At 35.2% G+C, this 21,799-nt stretch overlaps 1 protein-coding gene across 17 annotated transcripts in view; it reads left to right on the top strand.

The window, feature by feature from the left end:
- Positions 1-21,799, top strand: part of PAWR (pro-apoptotic WT1 regulator) — a 209,221-nt gene that overhangs the window by 94,800 nt on the left and 92,622 nt on the right. For 9 of the 17 annotated variants that reach the window (XR_016394992.1, XR_016394985.1, XR_016394991.1 and 6 more), the window contains exons 5-8: positions 1,041-1,188; positions 2,796-2,900; positions 5,087-5,169; positions 13,159-21,799. The exon at positions 13,159-21,799 is cut by the window's right edge. Coding sequence is in view for 2 of the 17 variants with exons in the window: in XM_089921075.1 (XP_089777201.1) it covers positions 1,041-1,188; positions 2,796-2,900; positions 5,087-5,169; positions 10,313-10,394 (418 nt within the window). In the remaining 15 variants the exon portion in view is untranslated. The other 8 variants (XR_016394995.1, XR_016394993.1, XR_016394986.1 and 5 more) reach the window with 8 other exon arrangements.

The raw sequence follows: 21,799 nt of genomic DNA, 5'->3' as shown, positions 1-21,799 counted from the left end.
GAACAACTACTGTGTGCCACAACTACTGAGCCTGTGCTCTAGAGCCCACGAGCCACAACTACTGAGCTTGCGTGCTGCAGTTACTGAAGCCTGTGTGCCTAGAGCCTGTGCTCCGCCACAAGAGAAGCCACCTCAATGAGAAGCCCGTGCACCACAATGAAAAGTAGCCCCTGCTCGATGCAGCTAGAGAAAGCCTGTGTGCAGCAGTGAAGACCCAGCACAGCCAAAAAAAAAAAAAAAGTGTTGGTCCATGATGTAATGGAATTTAAAAATAAAAGGAGAAAGAAAGTGGTTCTTCACTACAGATAGACTACATTAGGTCCGCTCATAGTTCTCAGAGTACCTTACACTTACCTTATTGTGATAGTTGTCTTGCTTTATTGTCATTGGTTATATTCCTGTACACTGAAAGCTCTATGAAAGTCAGAGTCTATGTTTGCACATCTGTGTTTCCTGTTCCATCTTCAGTACTCATAACGGTGTCTGGTACTTAGCAGCTACTCAGTAGATACTGGTCAAAAGAATTAATTTAAAAAAAATTTTTTTTATTGTGTTGGAATAATGATTAACTTCCATAATTATAAATAAGTTGGCTATTATAACCATGTGTCCTCAGGGGAATGATAATTGTTTAGGGTGAATAGAAAATACTCTTGGCACTCTTCTTGCTGAATATTAGGTATCTTTAAAAATGTGGGGGGCTTCCCTGGTGGTGCAGTGGTTGAGAATCTGCCTACTAATGCAGGGGACGCGGTTCGAGCCCTGGTCTGGGAGGATCCCACATGTCCCGGAGCAACTAGGCCCATGAGCCACAACTACTGAGCCTCTGCATCTGGAGCCTGTGCTCCGCAACAAGAGAGGCCGCGATAGTGAGAGGTCTGTGCACCACGATGAAGAGTGGCCCCTGCTTGCCACAACTAGAGAAAGCCCTCGCACAGAAACAAAGACCCAACACAGCAAAAATAAATTAATTAATAAATTCCTACCCCCAACATCTAAAAAAAAAAAAATTTTTTTTTGTATCTTTTTTATTTCCATAGCACAACCACTGCCTCTGAAGAAGATGTCTCAAGTAGATTTTCCCGAACAGATAGAAGTGGGTTCAGCAGGTATAACAGGGATGCAAATGCTTCAGGTAATTTGGTCTCAAGTAGCACATTGGAAAAGAAAATTGAAGATCTTGAAAAGGTATGAATTACAAATTATTTAAGATTTATGAAATTAATATACCATTGGGATTCCTTTTTCACTTTCATAGCAGCAGAGAGAAAAATTGAAATGTGTAAGGAAGAGACAGTGACAAAAAAGGGAAAAGAATGAGGGGCACTAATGGAAGATACCATTAGTGTTAATCGGTACTTCCATGTGTAGTCAAATAAAAGCTTTGAATCACTCTTAATTATATATTTTCTAGATGCATAATGGCTAAGCATTTTCTGATTTCCTTAATACTTTTCTATCCAGTTCTGTTGATGTTAAAACTTTTAGAAATGGAGCGAGCTCTTGAATTGGTTAATATTTAATGGATACTCTCATTTTGCCAAGTGTTATCTTTAATATATTGAAAACAATCTTTGCCTTTGAAATGGTTAGAAGTCTCTGCTAGCAGTATGTACTACTGTGTGTTTATTATATTATCTGTACAGATTGTAGACTTTCTTCTGGGTTGTGAGTTAGAGCCTAGAGCCACTGTGGTGTTTGAAACAATTTTAAGGATAAACCTGTTTAGGAGTATCTTTGAGAACATCTCAAATGAATATTGGCATTCATTTATTACCCATGGGGTCTCAACTTTGTTCTGTAAACATTAAATCCCTAAAATTGATAATGGTGCTGAATTACTTTCTGATTGTTGAAAATGTGTTTTATTTTGCTGAACTGAAACTATTCCTTGTGATATAAAAATTGTTTTAAGTAGAGATTGAATTTTAAAAATTGTTTCTTTTTATAATATGATGATTATTTTTAGTTCACATTTGAACTTTAACCCTAGTTTCTGTGAGTTTAAATTAAAAACGTTAGGGAATACATAGTATAATAGTTTTCAAGGGGCTTCTTCAGAAGGGCTTTTGAAGTTCCGCAGGAGCTAGGGTTGAGCTCCTAGCGGTTGGCAGCAGCTGATTAATGAGGCCAGCTGGCTGCTTTCCTCTGCGGGTGAGTAAGAAAGAAGCCAAGTTCTATGTGAGACCTTTTCAGTTCTGCTTCACTTTTGCCCCCACGGTGGCTGACCCAGCGTAAAGTCCTGGCTTCTGATAAGATTTCTTTGGAAAAGGTGTTGCATTGTTTAAAGAAAAAAAAAGTTTAAAAACCAGTAATCGTTTTCAGTTCCTTCATTTTATCCATTGTCAGTTAACTGGCAGAGCCAGAAGTAAAATGGAGGATCATTATTTTTCTGTTTAGAGTTTTCCATAGAGCCATCTCCTTTTCTTAAACTTTGTATTTTTTATTAAAATTTTGAATTTTCTTCAACAGGGTATTAGTCATTAAATGTTAAGATATTTTATTACTAATGGTGGTGATCAACTAAAGAGCTAAAGTCATTGAGTATTGGTATTTGTTAAAAACTTGGGTAAACATAGATTTAATCAGAAGTATATTTTACAACTCCTGTATTCCTCTCATTCTCTGGTTCTTTTCTGGGATGGGGCCCTCCTTTCCTTACCAAGTGACTTAAGAAATTCATTGGAAATCTTCATGTATCTAAGGTACTTCACCAGACTTAGCAGATGTATGCTATTTAAGATTATAAACAACTTGTTACTTCCCAATTAATACTTTGTAATTATATCTACCAGGAAGTGGTAAGAGAAAGACAAGAAAACTTAAGACTTGTGAGACTAATGCAAGATAAAGAGGAAATGATAGGAAAACTCAAAGAAGAAATTGATTTGTTAAATCGAGTGAGTATTCACATATTTCAGTTTAATGGTTTCCTTTTTTTCTGTCAACTGGATGAAAATACATAAATATGAAGAAATTATTTAATTTTATTAAATAATAATATGAACTAAATAGTTCATTCTTTTGTTAATGCGATAGTAATTTGTGGTAGCCAGAACCGTCATTTCATTCCATAAACTGATTTCCTCTGGCCAATTACCAGTCAGTTGTATTTACTTAATATTGTTCTTTTGGGGATGGACCAGTGAATGGATTTGTTCTGTGTTTTGTTAGAGTCTGGAGGTAAGAGGCAGCTTGGTCAGCACCACACATAAAATGGTACTGGTACAGAGTTGCCCCAGTGAAGAACTAAAATTGCTACTGTCTTGCCATAAGAAACTCCATATGTCCTTGTCTTTGTGGTATTTTCACCACTTTTGTTTCTTCAGTTATACATATGCATCCCCAGCTTTAGGTTTAGCCTAAACCTAAGGTCTCTCTTTTTTTTTTTTTTTCTCTTTCAGCCCTAGAATTTACTCCCTGCTTAAGAAGCAGGTATTAATGCTAGGCCATACTTAGGTAATGGTAATGAGGAGAGATTTCATAGTTTCCCTTTTTCGAAGGCTTTACATAAGATGGAGGAAAGAAATAAATTTGCTTCAGGGAAAAACGGAACAAATTCCTAATCCAATCTTAACTCTAATTCTAAAAGAAGAGAAAATAGAAAGCTTCATTATGTGCAGACTCATTCTAATACAGCTCTACAGCATTAACTGCAGGGTGTGGATGAGGACACTGAAACTCAGAGTTTAACTTGCTCAAGGTCATATGTAGTAATCACATAGTTATCTGCTGAGCCAGTATTTGACCCTCAGGTATCCAATAGTTTTAATTCTAAGTAAGCTCTTCCATTCTTATAGACTGCCTTTCATCTTGGTTTGGAACACGGGCATTCCTCTTTTGGTTCTAGAATATGATTTAATAAAATCTGCAAATATTTTTATGTCTAAGATGTATTCGCACTGTCTTAGGCAGTGTGTTCATTAAAAAGAATAATAAAACACCTGCCCTTACAGAGTTTGTAATCTAGTAAATGATATGTGAATGTATTTTATTATTTAATTCTAAATCTTAGGTAGGTCTCAGTTGTAGTGATTTTAGGAATCCCGTATCTTTATTATTGTTAGTTTCAACAAATTAGTTTCCTAATATCATTAATTTAGTTTGTGAGTAAATACAAATTCTGTGTTTGTACATTTAAAACTCATTTACCTAATTGTTCAAAGACAGTATACTAAATGTTTCAGAATTTTGCTATCCAGTAGTACACTTAGAATTCAAATTGATTTCTCCAAGTTTAGTATTTTGAATTGCAAGGATAAATCTATAAATGTTTTCTTTTCCAACCATCAGTAAATAGTCTACCTTGAAATAGTCTTTCTTCAAACTAAAACTTATAGTGGATTGCCTTTGTATTTACCAACTGGTGTTTATATGGTACTAAGATTAATATAGGGAACATAGAGCTAGAATCAGATAACTTTAAAGCACCTAGTTTAGTGGCTTTCGCATTGTTTTAAGCTCGAAACCTTTCCCTTAAACAAAATGTCATAGAGAAGCCTAACATAAATTGAACCAGATCAACTCTGTAAGCCCCAGACCTCCTTTTCTGTATACCTCAGTTCTATCACCTCCCCAAATTCTCCCCCCTGCAACATGCATACTTGTCAAAGATCACCAAGGTGGTAGGGGTACATCTAGAACTTGTACCTGGATCTTTTTGATGCCTGATTTGTTTGACACAGGGTTGCAATCCAAGGCCCCAAACCTCATATTGACTGCATATGTATTTAGCCCTCAGTTTGGGGAAGGAGGGATTTGTTTTTAACTAAAAACTTAAATTATTTATAGTGATTAAAAATTGGAAGATTCACAATAAAGAATTCTGATTTCTGGCTTCTCTTTAAAAACTGAAAGATCTGGCCTGCATTATCATGATACCAGTGAGGAGTCTAAGTAGTGGATGCTGCCTTTAGGTGGGGCATATTCCTTCCAAAGTTGTTTTCAGAACTAGCCCTCGTTTGCAGACTAATTGCTTGTATGGATTATCTTTGAATGTATATTTTTGAAATTTTTTTTATCACCTTCAGAATACTTTTAAGTGTTTTAAAAACTTACGTATTATTTTCCTTTTTGTTTCCTTAAGGACCTAGATGACATAGAAGATGAAAATGAGCAACTAAAGCAGGAGAATAAAACTCTTTTGAAAGTTGTTGGGCAGCTAACAAGGTAGAAGATTCAAGGCTCAGTGTGAAAAAATATTTTAAAACTACTGATTGAATGTTTTGGGCGCTAGGACAGTATTCCTATGCTGTAATACATTAAACTAACTAAGTATGTATATTTATTTCTAGAAAACAGTGGATGTTTATTTTCAAAATATTTCTTTTTCATTATCAGTTTCAAAAAGTATCAACCTTTTAGTTCACAAATAAGTAACATCTTTTAGTTATTAAACTGGTAGGTTATGCCTCTTTCGGTTTTGTGTGGTATTCAAATAATATATGGTTTAAAGTCACAACCATCTGAATATATTTCATCTATGGTAGTGCATTTTCTCCCTAAAAGAATATACATAGTCTTTGTTTACATGAATTCAAATACTTTTTAGGGAGTTACCTGCAAATGCCTTATTACTGATGTGTGCAACCTTTTATATGTTGATGATTTACTCCTAAAGGTCTTTATCTACTGTCATTTGTTCTCTCAACTTATTCTAAGCAATTTAGAGGAACATAGAGTCACACTCTTTTGTATAACAGTCATCTTTAAAAAAGGAAAGCTATTATAAAAAGTCAGTTAATATCATATACTAGTTGGCTAAATATAAAATTTAAGAGAATACTTGAATTATGCTATAGTAAATTAAAATGTACTATTTTGTATTCAAATATTGAAATAAATTTAAAATCACTTTGACTTCAGAAAAACATACAATTGTAATTTTAATGTAAAATTTCTTATGTAGGTACTACTTTTTTTTAATTATTATTCCAAGGTTTATAAGTGAACATGGGGTATTTTAAAAGTTGTTTATTCATCAAGCCTAGAGAGTGTATACAATTTCAGTGTAGAAGGAAAAAAAATCCATATTTTTAATTATCATATGCATTAAAATCAAAACCAAAATATTTATCCACATTTAAAACATTTGTACTTACTGTAACAAAACAGTACGTAAACAGAAATAGTACTGAAATACTTTGCTTAATTTCTAACTTGGAGGATAACACTGTGACACAGTTGTTCCCATATGAGAGAATTATTCCCCTACTTCAAATTTAAGGGATTTTCTTCCTAACATTGGATTTATAAAAACAATTATTTTGAAGAATTATACAAATTTTCTCTTTTATTAAGTAACAATAATGTTTAGAATTATTTTATATTATTACATTCTCATGTTGAGTAAGGAAACCTTCTCCTTTAAAATACATTAAGAAATATCTGTCTGAAGTTGAATCTCAAACAGTATACTGGTACCCTTTTATCCAATTAATGTACGTAAATGGCTTGAACATAGTAAAAACCCATTTTGGGTACCCTACTGATTCTTTTCCTTTTACGTGCTAAGCCACTTCATTATTCACTGTTAGAAAAATAGGGAAGGTGAGACAATTGGGAAAAAATGCAGAGTAAATGATAAATATCAATGTTGAATTCTAAAACTCTGCAATAATCTAGATCGTGCCCTCTCCCCTCCCCCATGCCCCCAATTCAGAAGTTTCAACCTTGACTAATCATCAGGATCATTTGGGTTGTTTAAAAAGAATTCTTGGGTTATAGCTTCTAGATAGGTTTAGGTTGAGACCCTGGATAGAATTTTTAAAGCTCAACATCTAATGATTCTGATCATAACTTAGATTTGGAAACAGCTACCCTTGCCTCTTTCCTCCTATATCTTCCATTGAAAACCCTGAAATTAACATAATTTTAGCTATTAGCATTTTTTCACCATTTAGTTTATTTAATAATTAACTTGGTCACTGGAGAAGTTCACATATGTCCATATATATATATTTAGCAAAAAGTTCAATGTTAGATTACCAAACTTGATAAAGTTGTAGAATTACTGCATAAGAGCATCCTTTTTGGAGAATAGTCCCAGCATGGGAACAGTGATCTGCTGCCCACATGTCAAAGTGGTATGCCAGGCTCAGTCACCATCTTTGGGGGTGAAGTCCTCATCTCCCTTTGTTTACCCTTAGGCGTATGGCAGAAATATCGGTGTTGCCTAGTTTCCCATCCATACTTTGGATGTTGTGAAAATGGTGTTAGTATCCAGCCTTAAAATGTATTAGTGTACTCGTTTTTCAATAAGAGAAGTATTTTGAATTTTCTGTTTAATCCATTTGGAAGTAAAGGAATATTTCATTTCCCCCTTTAAAATTATACCAGGTATTAATGCTTTTAAAGACCAAGCTATTTTAAAGTTTTTCCTTTATTTCACTTTATCAGGAGCATTTCCAACAATGATCTTTTACATAACGGTACCTAGTGCAAATATGCAGGAGCCTGACAACTTAGGCAAAGCAGTTCATTTGCAGTCCTCCCTCCTGTCCTTAAAATGTATATTTATATCACATATAGATTTTTACACTGAATATTGAAAAATAAAGTAGAATCTGCTACAGTTTCCCTTTAAATTTTATAAAAAGCACGAGATTTTAAAAAGGTTACTTAAATACATGTGCATGACCTTAAAAAACTTGGCTATTGTCAATAAAGTGCTAGTATTTGTGAAATTATTAGTCCCGTTCAGAAATAATATTTCTTATGTCTCTTGGGAATTTGTGGCATAATAAAGCATATCCAAAGTTCTAATGTGTTTATGATATTATTTTCTAAACAGTAAGTTTATCATCTTTAAAATGAATGTGACTCTCCTCCTTGATTTCTGACATGCATAAACTTGGGAATTACTCTAGTAATATCTGTTTCATCTTTCTAGAATTGTTACTAATTTTATTGCACTATAGTTACCTTTAGAGAGGAAGAGGAAGGCTTTAGGGTGTGTATTTCTAAGGGAATTTATTAAATATAGTAGATTAACATTGTAATACTTGCTCAAGTAGTTTATAACAGGTTAAGTATCAGGAGCAGATATCTGAAACAATGTGTTTTTAAAAATAACTTTCTAGTTGCAGTAGAAAGCAATGTATTCTTAAGGTAAAAAACCTACCTCAGTTACATGTGGTTTCTGTTTTCTGGATTACTCTGGATTTTTATAATTAGAAATTAAAATGCAAGTTTTTGAGTCCACTAATACTTTGTGGAAAATAATGCAAGTCAATGTAGTAGCACGTCCGTATGTTCAACACCAAAAGACAAAATAGGAAGGACCTTGGGTTTGATGATTAATCTGATGTCCTACACAGTATTCCTATGTATAGTGATAGTTATCTTTCATCTTTTTTGTAGTTCTTTGACCTTGACTCAGTACCTAGTAAGTTCATGCAATGTTGGCACTTATTTAATAACTATTCATAATGTTGTTAATAACCTGTTATAAGATTCAGGCATATATTTTCATCTTATAATACGAAAAACCAAACACATCAGCTTTTCACTGGGGAGAATATATTAAGTGAGAAGGAACTAACATTCAGGAATCAGAACTTTAAAATAACATGTTAAAGTCAGTGGTAAATGTTCTCTTATTATATCTAAACCATTCCTAATATGTAACAGTAAACTTGACTTCTTTTGCATTGGAACTATGCTCTCATAAATAAAGGACATCCCATTGATTAGGATTGTAACTTGTACGACTTATCTGAGAACTAGTGACACTTTTGTTGTTTCAATAAACTGAAAACATAGTACTAATAAGACAAACATTTTGCTCATCAGGTCCATCAACAAAGGCACTTCCCCCCATCCTGTTAGGTTTTCTCATTGATGTATAGAAGTTGGTCGTTTCATTCTCAGTGTAGACTTGAATCATAGTCCAAGAAAACCTGAGCCCACTTTGTTTTTTTAGTTTACTTAGCTAGAATCTCACAGCATATTAAAGTCATATCCCCATCCTACCCCCCCAAAATAATTATATGTGAGAAAAATATGGTTGAGGGGGTTATGTTAAATTTTCATACTTATTCTTTCAGCAAGTATTAGTCAACTGGGTATACAATTCTAGATATTACAGAAGTTTCCAAAAAATGGACATGGACCAGCCCTTCTATCTAGCATTGTACAATCTGTATAGTGTGTGTCAGTGCTATCTTAAGAGTGCTATATCTTAAGTAGCATTAGCCAGTCGAATCTGAATAGTTCATTCAAAAGTATTCTTTTTGTATTTATTATCCAGCCATTGTATTTTAGGTCTGGTTAATAGGTACTGTTTAATTTGCTGCAGCATTTACTAAATGGTGGATGAAAGACCTGATGCATTTTGGGAAGTATCTTACCATGTTTCTTTAAGATAATTATGTATTATGAAAAGAACATTTTAAAGGCATTTGTAGCAGTGGTGAAGTAAAAAGAATTCAGTTTATGTCAGATACACCAAACTGTTAATGGTATTCAAATGTAATTTTAAGTTAGTTTTTCTGTATACATTATTGATTACTGGTTTGTTTTAGGTGTTTAAGTCTAATAAACAGTTCACATATTGGCAGTCACTTTGGTAATAATAGAATGTTAGTGATGATCACTTGATGGACATTTATTACATGCCTGTTTTGTTTTGTTTCCCCCTCTGGATACCTAATAGATGTATATTACCTTTTTTTGGTGAACTTGTTTCTTGAAAGTTTTGACTGTGCTATTCAGGGTTTTTATTATTATGCTTTTCTGCTAAATTTAAGTATCAGATGTCTGCTGTTACCAGTAAAGACCATATGAAAGCTAAAATTACTGTTTTGTTGAAAAATCAGCTAATTCAGGTAATGCAAATTTGTAGAGAAACATCTGGATCATTTATTGATCACATTAGTATTGTGTAGACAGCTTTCATAATTCCCATTGCGTAGGTTTTCACTGGGGTAGTCAACGTGATATAGATTCACTTTTAATATGCTTTGCATGTAAAGTAATAAATACTCAATAAAAAGTAAATTTTTGTTTAATTTTTAACACTGGTTAATTATTTTTTTCCTTCCTGTACTATCGGTGAAACCCTGACCATGAGTTTTATTTTCGAAGTTAAAGGACAATGTTAATATTCTCATTATGTGCCTCTTACTGAAACAGTATGCAGTACTTTAAAATCTTTATTAGTATATTATTGTAGAAGGAATTGTATTTTAAAAAACAAAAATATGGTATTGATAAGATCTGAATACATTCGTGGTGGGGCTTTTTGAATGAGGAAGTGTACATGTTCAACCTGACTAAAAATTTTAATTGTTTTTGTGTTTTGAAACTGCAGAAATAATTTCTTAATCCAAAATTGGCTCTATCATCCACTAAATCTGATGGTGGTCAAAGAATTTCAGGTCCCTCATACTTAGAAAAGATAAGTAGAGGTCTGGGAATGTAAAAATCCAGTCTGTGTTTTTTTAGTAAATGGTTTACATAACCTCTTGCCTAATGTGTCATTCTTCATACACCTGCACAGGCTAATCAGTCTTCTTTACTTCTAGAACTCTAAATCTTCTCAGTAATGTCATACATGTCTAACAAGTGAACAAGCATCTTTCAGTCAGACTGTTTAGATAAAGTCTCAAGTCATTATGTAAGAATGTACTCCATTTGCAAGTTTATTGAAAAAATTTGCAAGGTCTCCTAGTCTCAACTGGAACTGGATCTCTTTATCTTAGAGTTCATCAAATCCCTATTTTTTTTTTTCCTTCTAGATTCACTCTGTGTGTGCACACAATTCTATGAGTAGCTATAAACTACCCGTATGATTTTTTAATCTCATGCCTCTAGTTTTCTCTTTTCACCTCTACAAGAGGTTACATTTTACTCCCGGTCAGCTTCTTGGAAAGAATTATGTAATATTAGACCTTCATGTTAAAGAGGTAGGGCTGGTTATAGTACCCTTTACAAACCTTTTTTTTTTTTTTTTAATGTCTAACCATGTAAGGTTAAAAAGAAAGCAAAACACTTCTCTCTTAATTCTGGACCAAATGCACAATTCAATTCTCACTTTAAAAAAACTGCTCTGACTGAATAAAGATGCTTTTAATAAAGGAGAATGCTACTTGGTGTCAGATAGTTGAGCAGTATGAAAAAAAATTAATATGAGCTAGTTAGGAAAGGTAGATTGGACTTTGACTTTATACATGTGAAAGAAAAACGAAATAAGGGTTTTGACTGCTAGGTATGTTTTTTCATGTTGAAGTATGAAAAATTATTCAGGATAAATTATTGTCTTAATCCATATATGATCAGCAGCTATACCTGCTTAGATATACTACGGGACATGAAATTTACAGTCTGTATTACATTACAGGCTTTTATCCAGGGAAATGTTTGCATTCCTTTGAAATGTAAACTATTTACTGTGGTTAAACAAAGGTAGATGATGTCATCAGTGGACATTTTAGCTTTATGGAAGCAAAGTTGTAGGAAAAATAATAGAAAGGTATCTGACTCCTTTTATTATTCTTGTAGTGCAAAAGTGTAAACAAAGCTATCAGTCAAAGGCATAGGAAATTCCATTTGAAAAACCTGCAAAACAGTTTTGGTAAGAATGCATTCATTTGATACAGTGTTAAGAAAAGTAGGAAAATTATTAGCCTTCTATAGCAGATTGAAAGTTTCATGAATGGATAATTCAGGATAGTAAACATCACTAATCTAAAGTAAAATTATGCCAGTAATTTTCATATTAACTGTATTCTTTATTATTTAAAGTAAATCAGTTAATCAGTGAAAATTGTAATTGGATGAATAAATGTACACTTCAGAATGGTAATTAATGATCATAAGAAGACTAAAAGTACCTCTTGTTTCTTGTAACTCTTTTGAGATCAATATATCTTAAGTTCAGTTAAGCATAGTGTCTCAGTTAACAGTATGAACATAACTTTAACCTTAATTTCGTATAGCGTAAAAACATTCAATAATTAATAATTCAGTAACCACATATGCCAGGTATTGTGTTAAGTGCTTTAAATATTGTTTTTATTTGATTCCTTAAAACCTATGCAAGGTACAGATTGGGAGGTTAATTTGCCCAAGGTCACAAAGCAATACTTTGTGCCTTTTGCTATGACATACTCACTTTCATGACATAATTATTGTCCTATTAAATATTTTCCCAGTGGTTCTCAAAGTGTGGTCCCCGCACTAGTATCATTGGCTTCACTTAGAAACCTGTTAGAAATACAAATTCGTGGGCCCCACCCAACAACAGAATGAGGCGAGGCCCAACAATCTGTGTTTTAACAAGCCCTTCAAATGATTCTGATGCAGGTCAAAGCTTGCAAATTTGCATTATGCACTTCTATTTTTAAGCAAAGATCTTGGTCCTCCTTTTGTCTTTGGACAGTATATAAGTAATATAACATGAACTTGTAAAAAAAAAAGTGATATTTTCATTGTTGCTTACATTGCAAAAGATTGTATCAGGAAAAGCCTCAGCATGGATACTGGCAGCTTGACATGACCCCATTAGTTTAGTATTATCTCTGGAACTCAAATGAATTCTTAAGTCCAAGAGTCTGTGGAATGAAATCTTTGTTTTTCTGTGTTAAGGTCGATCTCTGTTGTTGCCTGAAGGTTTTTGGTAACAGAAATGCATTTTTGTCAAATTTTAAACCTTGATGGGAACAAATAAATGTATGTTTCATCAGAGTTATAGTTTTGTTTTCATTTTTTTGTATGTATAGACACTGTGGGGTGGTCCATGGGGAGACTGAATTTTCAGTTTACTCTCTGTGCACTCAGAAATTCAATAGCATTTTCTAGCTAATTGACCGGTGAGGATAAAGCCACAAAATTGCATCCCAGTGAGTAAAGAAAAACATTAAAGTCTATTTGGGATCATTATTTTCTTATATGATGAGATAGTTAAATAATCTATTGTTTTGTGTTTTTTTACTTTTTAAAAACTTTGGAGCAAGTTTCTATTACAGAATTATTATGAAGATGGTACAGGGAGCACTCGAATACCCCACACCCAGTTTCCCCTGTTATTAATGTCTTACATTAATGTGGTACATTTGTGATAATTAGTGGATCAATATTGGTACATTATTGTTTACTGAAGTTCATACTTGGTTCATGTAGCCTCACTTTTTCCCAAATGTCCTTTCTCTGTTCCAGGATCCACTCTACGATACCGCATGATGCTTAGTTGTCATTATCTCTTTACACCCTTCTTAGCTGTGAATTTCTTAGACCTCCCTTGTTTTTGATGACCTCGACAGTTTTGAGGATTATTGGTCAGGTATTTATCACATCTTACTATGGATGTTTTCAGATATACACAAAAGAAGATAAATTACCCATATTTTTCCAATCTTAATTTATCCCCCATTTTCTCATTTTTTGCTGAGGTATTTTTACAGTTAAATTTCAGTCATCCTGTCGTTTTACCTGTAAATACCTGAGTATGTGTCTCTAATAGATAAGACTCAAAAAATAATCACAATATTAGCATCCCCAACTCATTTAATGCTAATTTCTTGATATCATCTGTTTAGTTTGGGTTCTGGCAGGCCTGCAAGAGATCTACTGGGGGAAAACACATGTGAGGAAAAATGGGGCAGGAGCTAGGGCAGGTTGGGAAACCTCAGCATAGACCTGACTGCTGTGAAGCAGAGAGGGAAGGAGGATGATTGAGCGGGAAGTCTTAATCCACAGTGCAGTCTGAAGAAAGTTTTAGCAAGTCTGTAAAAGTCCTCATGCCAAAGATGCCCATTCATCAGAGTAGTCCCACATCTTGCAGGAATGGGCTTGCCTTTGTATTCCTGCTATGCTCCTTTGTTGGCAGGGAGTAGCCAGTAGGAAGCAGGGCCTTAGCTGCACACCATGGCAGATTCAAATCACAGCAGCTGTCAGTTAATTACCCACCCCACAGTAGGAGCATGGAGAAGCCCATTTTCATGGCTGCCGCATCCTGTAATACTTCGTGTTCAAATTTCCCGACACCTCAAAAAATGTCCTTTTACTGTTTATTCAAATAAAGATCCAAATGAGAGTCATTCATTGCATTTGGTTACTATGTCTCTTAAGCCTTTTTTAACCTATAAATTACACACACACCCAATTTTTATGCCTTTTTTCAAATTGAAGAAATTAGATCATTTGTGCTGTAGAATTTCCCACATTCTGGATTTGGCTGATTCTGTCTTTAAGATGCTGTTTAACTTGTCCCTCTATCCCCCCTACTTTCTATAAATTGTTAATTAGATGAAGAGACTTTACTAGATTCAATATATGTATAACTTTTGGGCAGTAATTTATAAGAGTTGTGTATTTCTGTTGAATCACATCAGAAGGTGCATAACGTCTGGTTGTCTCACTTTTAATGATGTTAAGATAGGTCAGTAAATTCAGATGTTATTAGTTTGATTGCTCTATTTAAAAGTTCCACATCAACCTTTTATGTAATGGTTTTAGCAAATATTGGTAATTATTGCCCAGATCTATTATATCATTAGGTATTGCAGTGATAATTTTCAAGTTCTATCATTCTGTTTACATTAGTAGTTGGAATTCTTTAAAGAGAAGCTCTTCTTCATCAATTACTTGGTTTCCCTAAAATATAAGGAAGATAAGATCACATTCTTTTCCTTTATTTACCAGTTTTACAGTAATGGGCCAGAGCCCAGGCTGCCTCCAAAGGTAAGTCATATGTTTGTTTTATATGGTTAAAGTGTTTTAATCCATTACAGTCATTATTTTTTTATGTCCAGATTATCTCATATGTGGCCAGTGGGTGCCCCTTCCAAGTTAGCTCCTGTGTCCTTTTGGTCATGGATAGCCTCCTTGTTTTCTGGCATTAGGTGTTCCCGTCTCATCTTGTACATTGCCTTTTCAAGACCTGGAATTAAGAGCTACCTTTCTTTGTAGAAAATTAAATCCTTGATAACCATCTAAATTATCAGATGAAATAAAAACCAGAGAGCACTTACAGAGTTCTTCTTAACTGTAAAAGCTGTAAGGACTTGAAACATTTTCCAACTCGTACTTTTACTAGAAAATTTTAAAAAGATGACAGAAAGCTGCTTGTTGCTTTGTGATTTCTCATTCTCTCACTCATTTTCTGTGCAAATAAATGGTAAGCAGATCTTACATATCTTGATTTGAAAAAAATTTTAATCTATTCATGCCTGTTGAGAACCTCAGGAGATTGACTATAAAAGTCAAGATTTTTTCTTTTTTTTTAGTAGTTAAATCACAGTAAAGTGGTGTTCAAATTAGAATGCAGCACAGAACTAACGTCAACATGTATAGATAGATGTTCATTGAGTTGGATGTGAAAAGATATCAGAGAGCTTATATAATTTAATTAAGCTAATAAAACCATAATTAAAAAGTGGTGCACAAATTCTCATTCCTCACCCCATTAAAATTTGGCGCAAACTCGGAGTAGGGTTTTAATAGATGCTAGACACTTCCGTCTCTAGTCACATATGAATGAGGGTCTATATAGAGGTGCCAGTCAAGCAAGTTTTCACAGCTGGTTGTGAGGCAGTCCTGGTGAGTAGGAGGTGGAGTGTTGGATGACGGCTAGAGGCAGGTTGTGAAGTCGCCCTGTGACTGAGCCACCACGAGTTCTTGCGGTGCTTAGAATAAAGCCTGGTTGCTGGCAGCCATCGACTAGGGGACCACCTGATAATTAACATTGACAAAACCTTTCTTCTCTTCCTGCCAATATCTCCATCCAGAAAGAAGGATCCCCTCTTTTCTTCCAGAACATGGAAACCAGCTGTAGCCTAGAATTCTTGTATTTTGCATCTTGCATTAGTTCACAAATACTCCTTGTATACTACTTTGTGCTAGGCTCTGGTTCTAGGTACTTGGTATATCACAGTGAACGAAAAGACAAATCCTAGCCAACACCATTTTATTCTCTGTTGCCCTAAAAAGAGTGTTGGCACAGGGTGGTTGCTTCTCAGAATGTCCTTTGGAACTTCCCAAAAGATGAGAATTGAAATTCACTTCTCTTTTGACAGAGAGAGTAGCCTCAATACATGTCATGGGCTGTAGTTTGTGTCATAAGCATGCTGATAGGTCTAATGTTTGGAAAAGGCAGATTTATTCCCCTAATCTTGAGAAATTGGGCATTTAGAGCATAAATTTGTATTTCCATTCATTTAATTTGTTACATGGATTTTATTTTTGCCTCCAAATCATGTCCTTAATGGCCAAGGCTAGTAAGTTCTTAGTGGAGGTCAGGATTCCACATTTTCTAGTACATTCTGGTCATCTGAAAGATCTGTAATTATTTACCATTTCTATGCTTAATTTTATAATGGATTCCCAAATATGGATCTATGTTCCTATAGCTCATAAAGTTCCCAAAGTCACCCATGGTTAAATAAAACTTATTTCTCTGTGTGTTTTTCTTTCCTTCTGAGCTCTGCAATTGTGGTGGAACTAAGTACAGTGTACTTTACAAGCTTTTGGTGTCTAGTTACTTGAGAAACACTCCCCCTATGGTGAAATCATCATCCATTTACTTTTTTTTTTTTTTTTTTTTTGGAATTGAGTGGTCAGGACACTTTATCCTTTTCCTGTGAGTTACCTAAAGATTTATTTCTTTGGGGAAGAACATATGTGGGGGAATTAGAACCAGTTTTGAGGATTTACCCCTGATTTACTTATGAACTTAGGATAGCCCTAAACTCTTAAAAGTAACTTAAATTGGTAAGAATTATTTCCCCTCCCCAGGGTACTTGAGAAGTTTCTCTTATTTGGTCTCAAATAGGCTTATAACGTCTTTATAACTTTAAAAAGCTGAATATCTCTGCGTTGATGGGGAAATAAGACCGAGAGGAGTGTTTTATTTACCCTGAGGTCACATAGTGATGTAAGCAGAATCAGATATCTTACTAGTACCTGAAAATGGAGGTGTCTGACCACTAATAAGATTAGTCTGCAACACCGACCTGTTTAGAGAAAGGTCAGAGATTAAACAATACTATAAAACCATAAGATGTAGGAAATCATAAAAATTATTTGAGTGGAGGGAGAGTGGAAATTAACTTTTATTTTGTTCGTGTCTCTTTAGAACATGATTTCAATCCAAAGTCACAACAGCTGGAGGCAGTGTTTCTTTAAGTGTGGTAGTCCCTCTACCCCTGCCTCAGAATCACCTGGAGTCCATAGGGACACCCAAATGAATCAGACTGTTTGTTCTCAAAATGCATATACATGGTTAAGGATTAGACAGGATGTGCACAAAAAAGAGGGGGAGATTAATTCCTTAAAGGACTGAGGAGACACCTTTAGGACCTAGAATTTGAGGCAAGTTTGAAGGAACTGGGGAGGGAGGGCTGGTGTCAGTCATAGTCAGGAATATTTAGGAAAATAATACTCAACATCTGATGAGCCATGGTATTGCACCCGAGAGTTGCAGCTAAGGTTCTTCATACACACACCACCTCATGAAGTGCTGGCTTCCAAGTTAGACCTACTCAAATTCAGAGCCTGGCTGTACCACTACTAGCTGAGTGACCTTGGACAAGTTGCTTTATAATTTCATCTGCACCCAGGACAAAATAGTGCCTAACTTGGTTGGCTCATTGTGAAGGATAAATGAAAATGTGACGCCATGCCTGTTCATAGCTATGATGGGAGAAGAATTTAAATGAAGTACCTTTTCTCGTGTGAGTTTTACCAGTGAAGAAGTTGAGAAGGTAATGATTGTCCTCCCTGAAATTAAACAAGAAGTAATCAGGAAGCTCTGAGTGAGTAATAAAACTGCCCTCTGGTCTTAAATATCTGCTTTGCTAGGGAGACTGTCCTCAGAAGAGTCCAATTGAAGCAAGTCTGAGCTCTGTCCTGAAAGAGGATGCGCTATGTGTTGATATTAATGTAACATCATCTCTATAGCCCCTGGAAAATTGTGGCTACCCAAGAAACACTGAACAAAATCTTGGTTGAAGGCAAACATATTTTAGAAAGAAAGAGCTTCTTGATTTAGTTTACTTGAGAAGCTCAGAGTATTTCTCAGTTAGCTTTCTCTTCCTTTCAAATCCCCAGGCTCAACCTGGGCCTGTTTTCCTACCGAGAAATGTCTCTGCCCGGACTCCTGAACAAATATATTCCAGAGGAGTATCATTAACCGAGCTGATACGGGAACTAAACAAACAGGGTGAATCAGCTTGAATTCATGAAGGTTGGCAACGAGTCAGTTTCTTTCTCTACTTCTCCACTTGTTTTTTCAGTGTACCTGATTACTAGAGACTGGTATGTCCTGATAGCAGAAAACAGGAAGCATATCAAAGCAAGAGGTTGTTTGTCTCCTGACCTGCTCCTGTACAAGAAGCAGTTTCTGTTGACCTGGATACACGTGCTATATTAGGCGGCAAAGCAGAGGATGGCACTTACAGGTGTCAGTACTAGGGATGTTTTTTTTTTTTTATCACTGAGGCAGGGTACCCCAGTGGCAATTGAAAGGGCTAGGACATTTTTTTTTCCCTCCTGAATTGTACAAGTTTAAAAGTAATGTTCGTCTTCTGACCTAGAAAAAGAATCTTGACTGTGGACATTTTATTTGTCCAGTTATATGTATTAATTTGAAATTGTACACACAGTGTATCTCCTTTTGTTGTATTTTCTCCTGAGATATCTTAGATCTTACACTTGTCCATTCTTAGACCTTACATATGCATATCGCTCTAGTAGGAAAATACTCTGCTCAGCTTAAACGTGTATTTTACTTGTTATATGAAATTTGTGGAGTATAAGAAAGTTTAATCTCTGTTTTAATTAAGTTCAGAAATAGTAGGAATGTTTTTTCCCATGAGTGAGATTGATGAGAAAAATTAAAGCAAGCGATAGACTCTTTTTCAACCAAAAATATTTGGAACTTCAGTTTAAATTGGTGGAGGTTATGAAAGGTAGTATGGATTTAAAGAGAGAGATGGATTTTCTTAACATTTAAAAGATAGCTGACTAAGCTGCTAAAAAGAAAAAAATGTGAAAAAGGCATCTTTAAAAAATATAATTCCCAATGAAAAAAATTAATGTACAAAGAAAAAGCCTATTCCTAAAATCGTGCAGTGCTTCTATCTCCTAGAAATAAAACTAGGACATCCCTTCTCTCTTCTTTCTTGCACCCTTTCTGATGGCTACTCCAGGACTACGCTGGTGGGGATAACGTTTTCCAGGACTGTCAGCTAACAGTACGGAAATGATTGGCATTTGGTGTCTGTGTCCATTTTCCTTTCAAAGGCCCACCCATAGGAGGTTTTCAATTACCAGTTAAATAAGTGAATACAAGAACGAATGAATGAGTAAATGGGAGACCTTGGTTGCTACTTTAGCCTAAGCCTGACCCTTATTTATTATGTTTTGTGACCTTTAGCAGGTTACTTTACTCATGGCTCTGTATCTGTAAAGTCGAGTGAATGACACCTACCATGTAAGTACTTAATAAATGTTTATTGAATATTTGAATTAATCACTAGATTCAATTCAGATATACTAGATCCAATTTTCTGGAGTCTGGTGTCTGGGGATTTGCCCCTTTAACAAAATCTGGTGGTGATACTTTATGCACCCAAAGTTTGAAAACCACTCTTTTAAACTCTACTGTTTACTGGGCAGGGCACTGTGGTATATGCTGAAGGCAGTAGTAAAATAAATCAGACTGTCTCTGTCTTCAGTAGGTTTACATATAGTTAAAGGATAGATATAATGTGAACAAGCACAGAGGAAGGAGAGATTGCTTTGAAGGACTAGTGAAACTTCTTAGGGATCTAGCAATTTTTAAGGGATTAAGATTTTTTTTAAAATGCCTAAATCAATATGTATTACATGGTAAATGCAGAACTATTAGTATTGTTATTTCTTACTAACCTGTTAAGGACAGGGTCTGTATTTTTCAGTAGCTCTTCTCCAGCCAATTTATACATTTCTTTGGGTGACTAGATTACCTTTTCTGAAAGATTTTTGTGATTTTTTTACAATTTTGTCCTGTGATAGAGTTCTCACAGGCGTTTTTCTCTTTCTGTAGGCCAACTTATGCATTTTCTTATTTTTTTAAAAATATTTATTTTTTATTTTTTGGTTGCGTTGGGTCTTAGTTGCGGCATGTGGGCTCTTCTTGCGGCACGCGGGCTTCTCTCTAGATGAGGCATGCGGGTTTTCTCTCTCAAGTTGTGGTGCGTGGGCTCCAGAGCGCATGGGCTCTGTAGTTTGCGGCACGGCGGGCTCTGTCGTTGACGCACGCGAGCTCAATAGTTGTGGCATGCGGGCTTGGTTGCCCGTGGCATGTGGGATCTTAGGTCCCTGACTAGGGATCGAACCCGCGTGCCCTGCATCGGAAGACAGATTCTCTACCACTGGACCACCAGGGAAGTCCCTGTGCATTTTCTTATTTCCATTTTGTGACTCTGAAAATTTTTTCATGAAAATAAAATTCTAATACAGACTCACATTGTAGCCTGCTGAATCCTTGGACTCATTATATGATTTAAGAAAGCTCACTTTTGGGCTTCCCTGGTGGCGCAGTGGTTGAGAGTCCGCCTGCCGATGCAGGGGACACGGGTTCGTGCCCCGGTCCGGGAAGATCCCACATGCCGCGGAGCGGCTGGGCCCGTGAGCCATGGCCGCTGAGCCTGCACGTCCGGAGCCTGTGCTCCGCAACGGTAGAGGCCACAGCAGTGAGAGGCCTGCGTACCGCAAAAAAAAAAAGAAAGAAAGAAAACTCACTTTCTATAAACTGTAGAAAAGAAATCCATTTAGTTAACTCTTGTTCAGTCAGGTTTTTCTGGCTTGTGGATTATTCAGATTCTTTGCTCCACATTTACAGCTTGCTTTTTATCTGTTGTTTTGCTTGTTAGGCATGAATAGAGAAAGAGAAAGAAGCAGATCTGGTAAGATTTAGCATGGGAACTGATGGCTAAACTAAGGCTCAGCTTAGAGAGTTCTGTTGAATTCTGTTGAATTCTGTTGAGTTCTGTCACAGTTTTATCTTATTATCAGAGGTGTGACCTAGTGATCCTGGCACGTTAGGATATCGAGCAGAAATTTTGACCTTTGATCCTCCTACTCACTTACTGTGTACCTTGTGCAAACCAATCAGTCTAATCGTGTAATAGGGAAAATGCCTACATAATTTTGGATTCATGGTCCAAAGGGATGTCCGTAAAAGGAATTTAAAGAATTCACTGATTGTGATTACAATATTCTAGATACTAAACAAGAAACCTCAAAAAAATGTACTTTCTCTCCTAAGATATTGCTGAGCTGAAACTGGAAATGGGCTTTTTTCTCTCCCTTTTCAGAATTCATGTAACAGTAACACTAGGTACTATATAAAATATTTTAGAATTAATGATTTTGTTCTTCTTATAAATTTAAAGGACACTTTTTATACACATTTTATAGTATGTAAAACTGTCACAGAACTTGACATAGAGGATTAACTAGCTAAATAATGCTGAAATGAGGACTAAAATAGTTTTTCTCATTTCCTGTTCACCAAAATGACATGCTCTGAATAAGAGCATTTTTGTTCTATTTATGGAAGTCTGATATACCTATAGTCTACTGTTATCATGTGTTTAATTTTTGTTTTTAATTCAAATGGGGCAGATGGTATGTTGTTAAACAAAACTAAGCAGGAAACTTCTGAATCTTAAGGAGGAATTCTTGATATGTTTGTAGCATAACAGAGTCCCACTCGCTAGCACAAACAACCAAAAGTTTAAATTTTAAACTAAATTTAAATTGAGGAAAAGTACAAAAGCACACTGATCAGATAGTCTTAAGATTTGGATTCACC

Source organism: Delphinapterus leucas, chromosome 11 (genome assembly GCF_059928025.1).
Source record: "Delphinapterus leucas isolate spDelLeu-1000000601 "Yukka" chromosome 11, BTC_Dleu_Yukka2, whole genome shotgun sequence".
NCBI classification, from domain to species: Eukaryota; Metazoa; Chordata; class Mammalia; order Artiodactyla; family Monodontidae; genus Delphinapterus; species Delphinapterus leucas.
The sequence above is the reverse complement of the archived record's forward strand: the minus strand, read 5'-3'. Positions and strand labels throughout refer to the sequence as shown.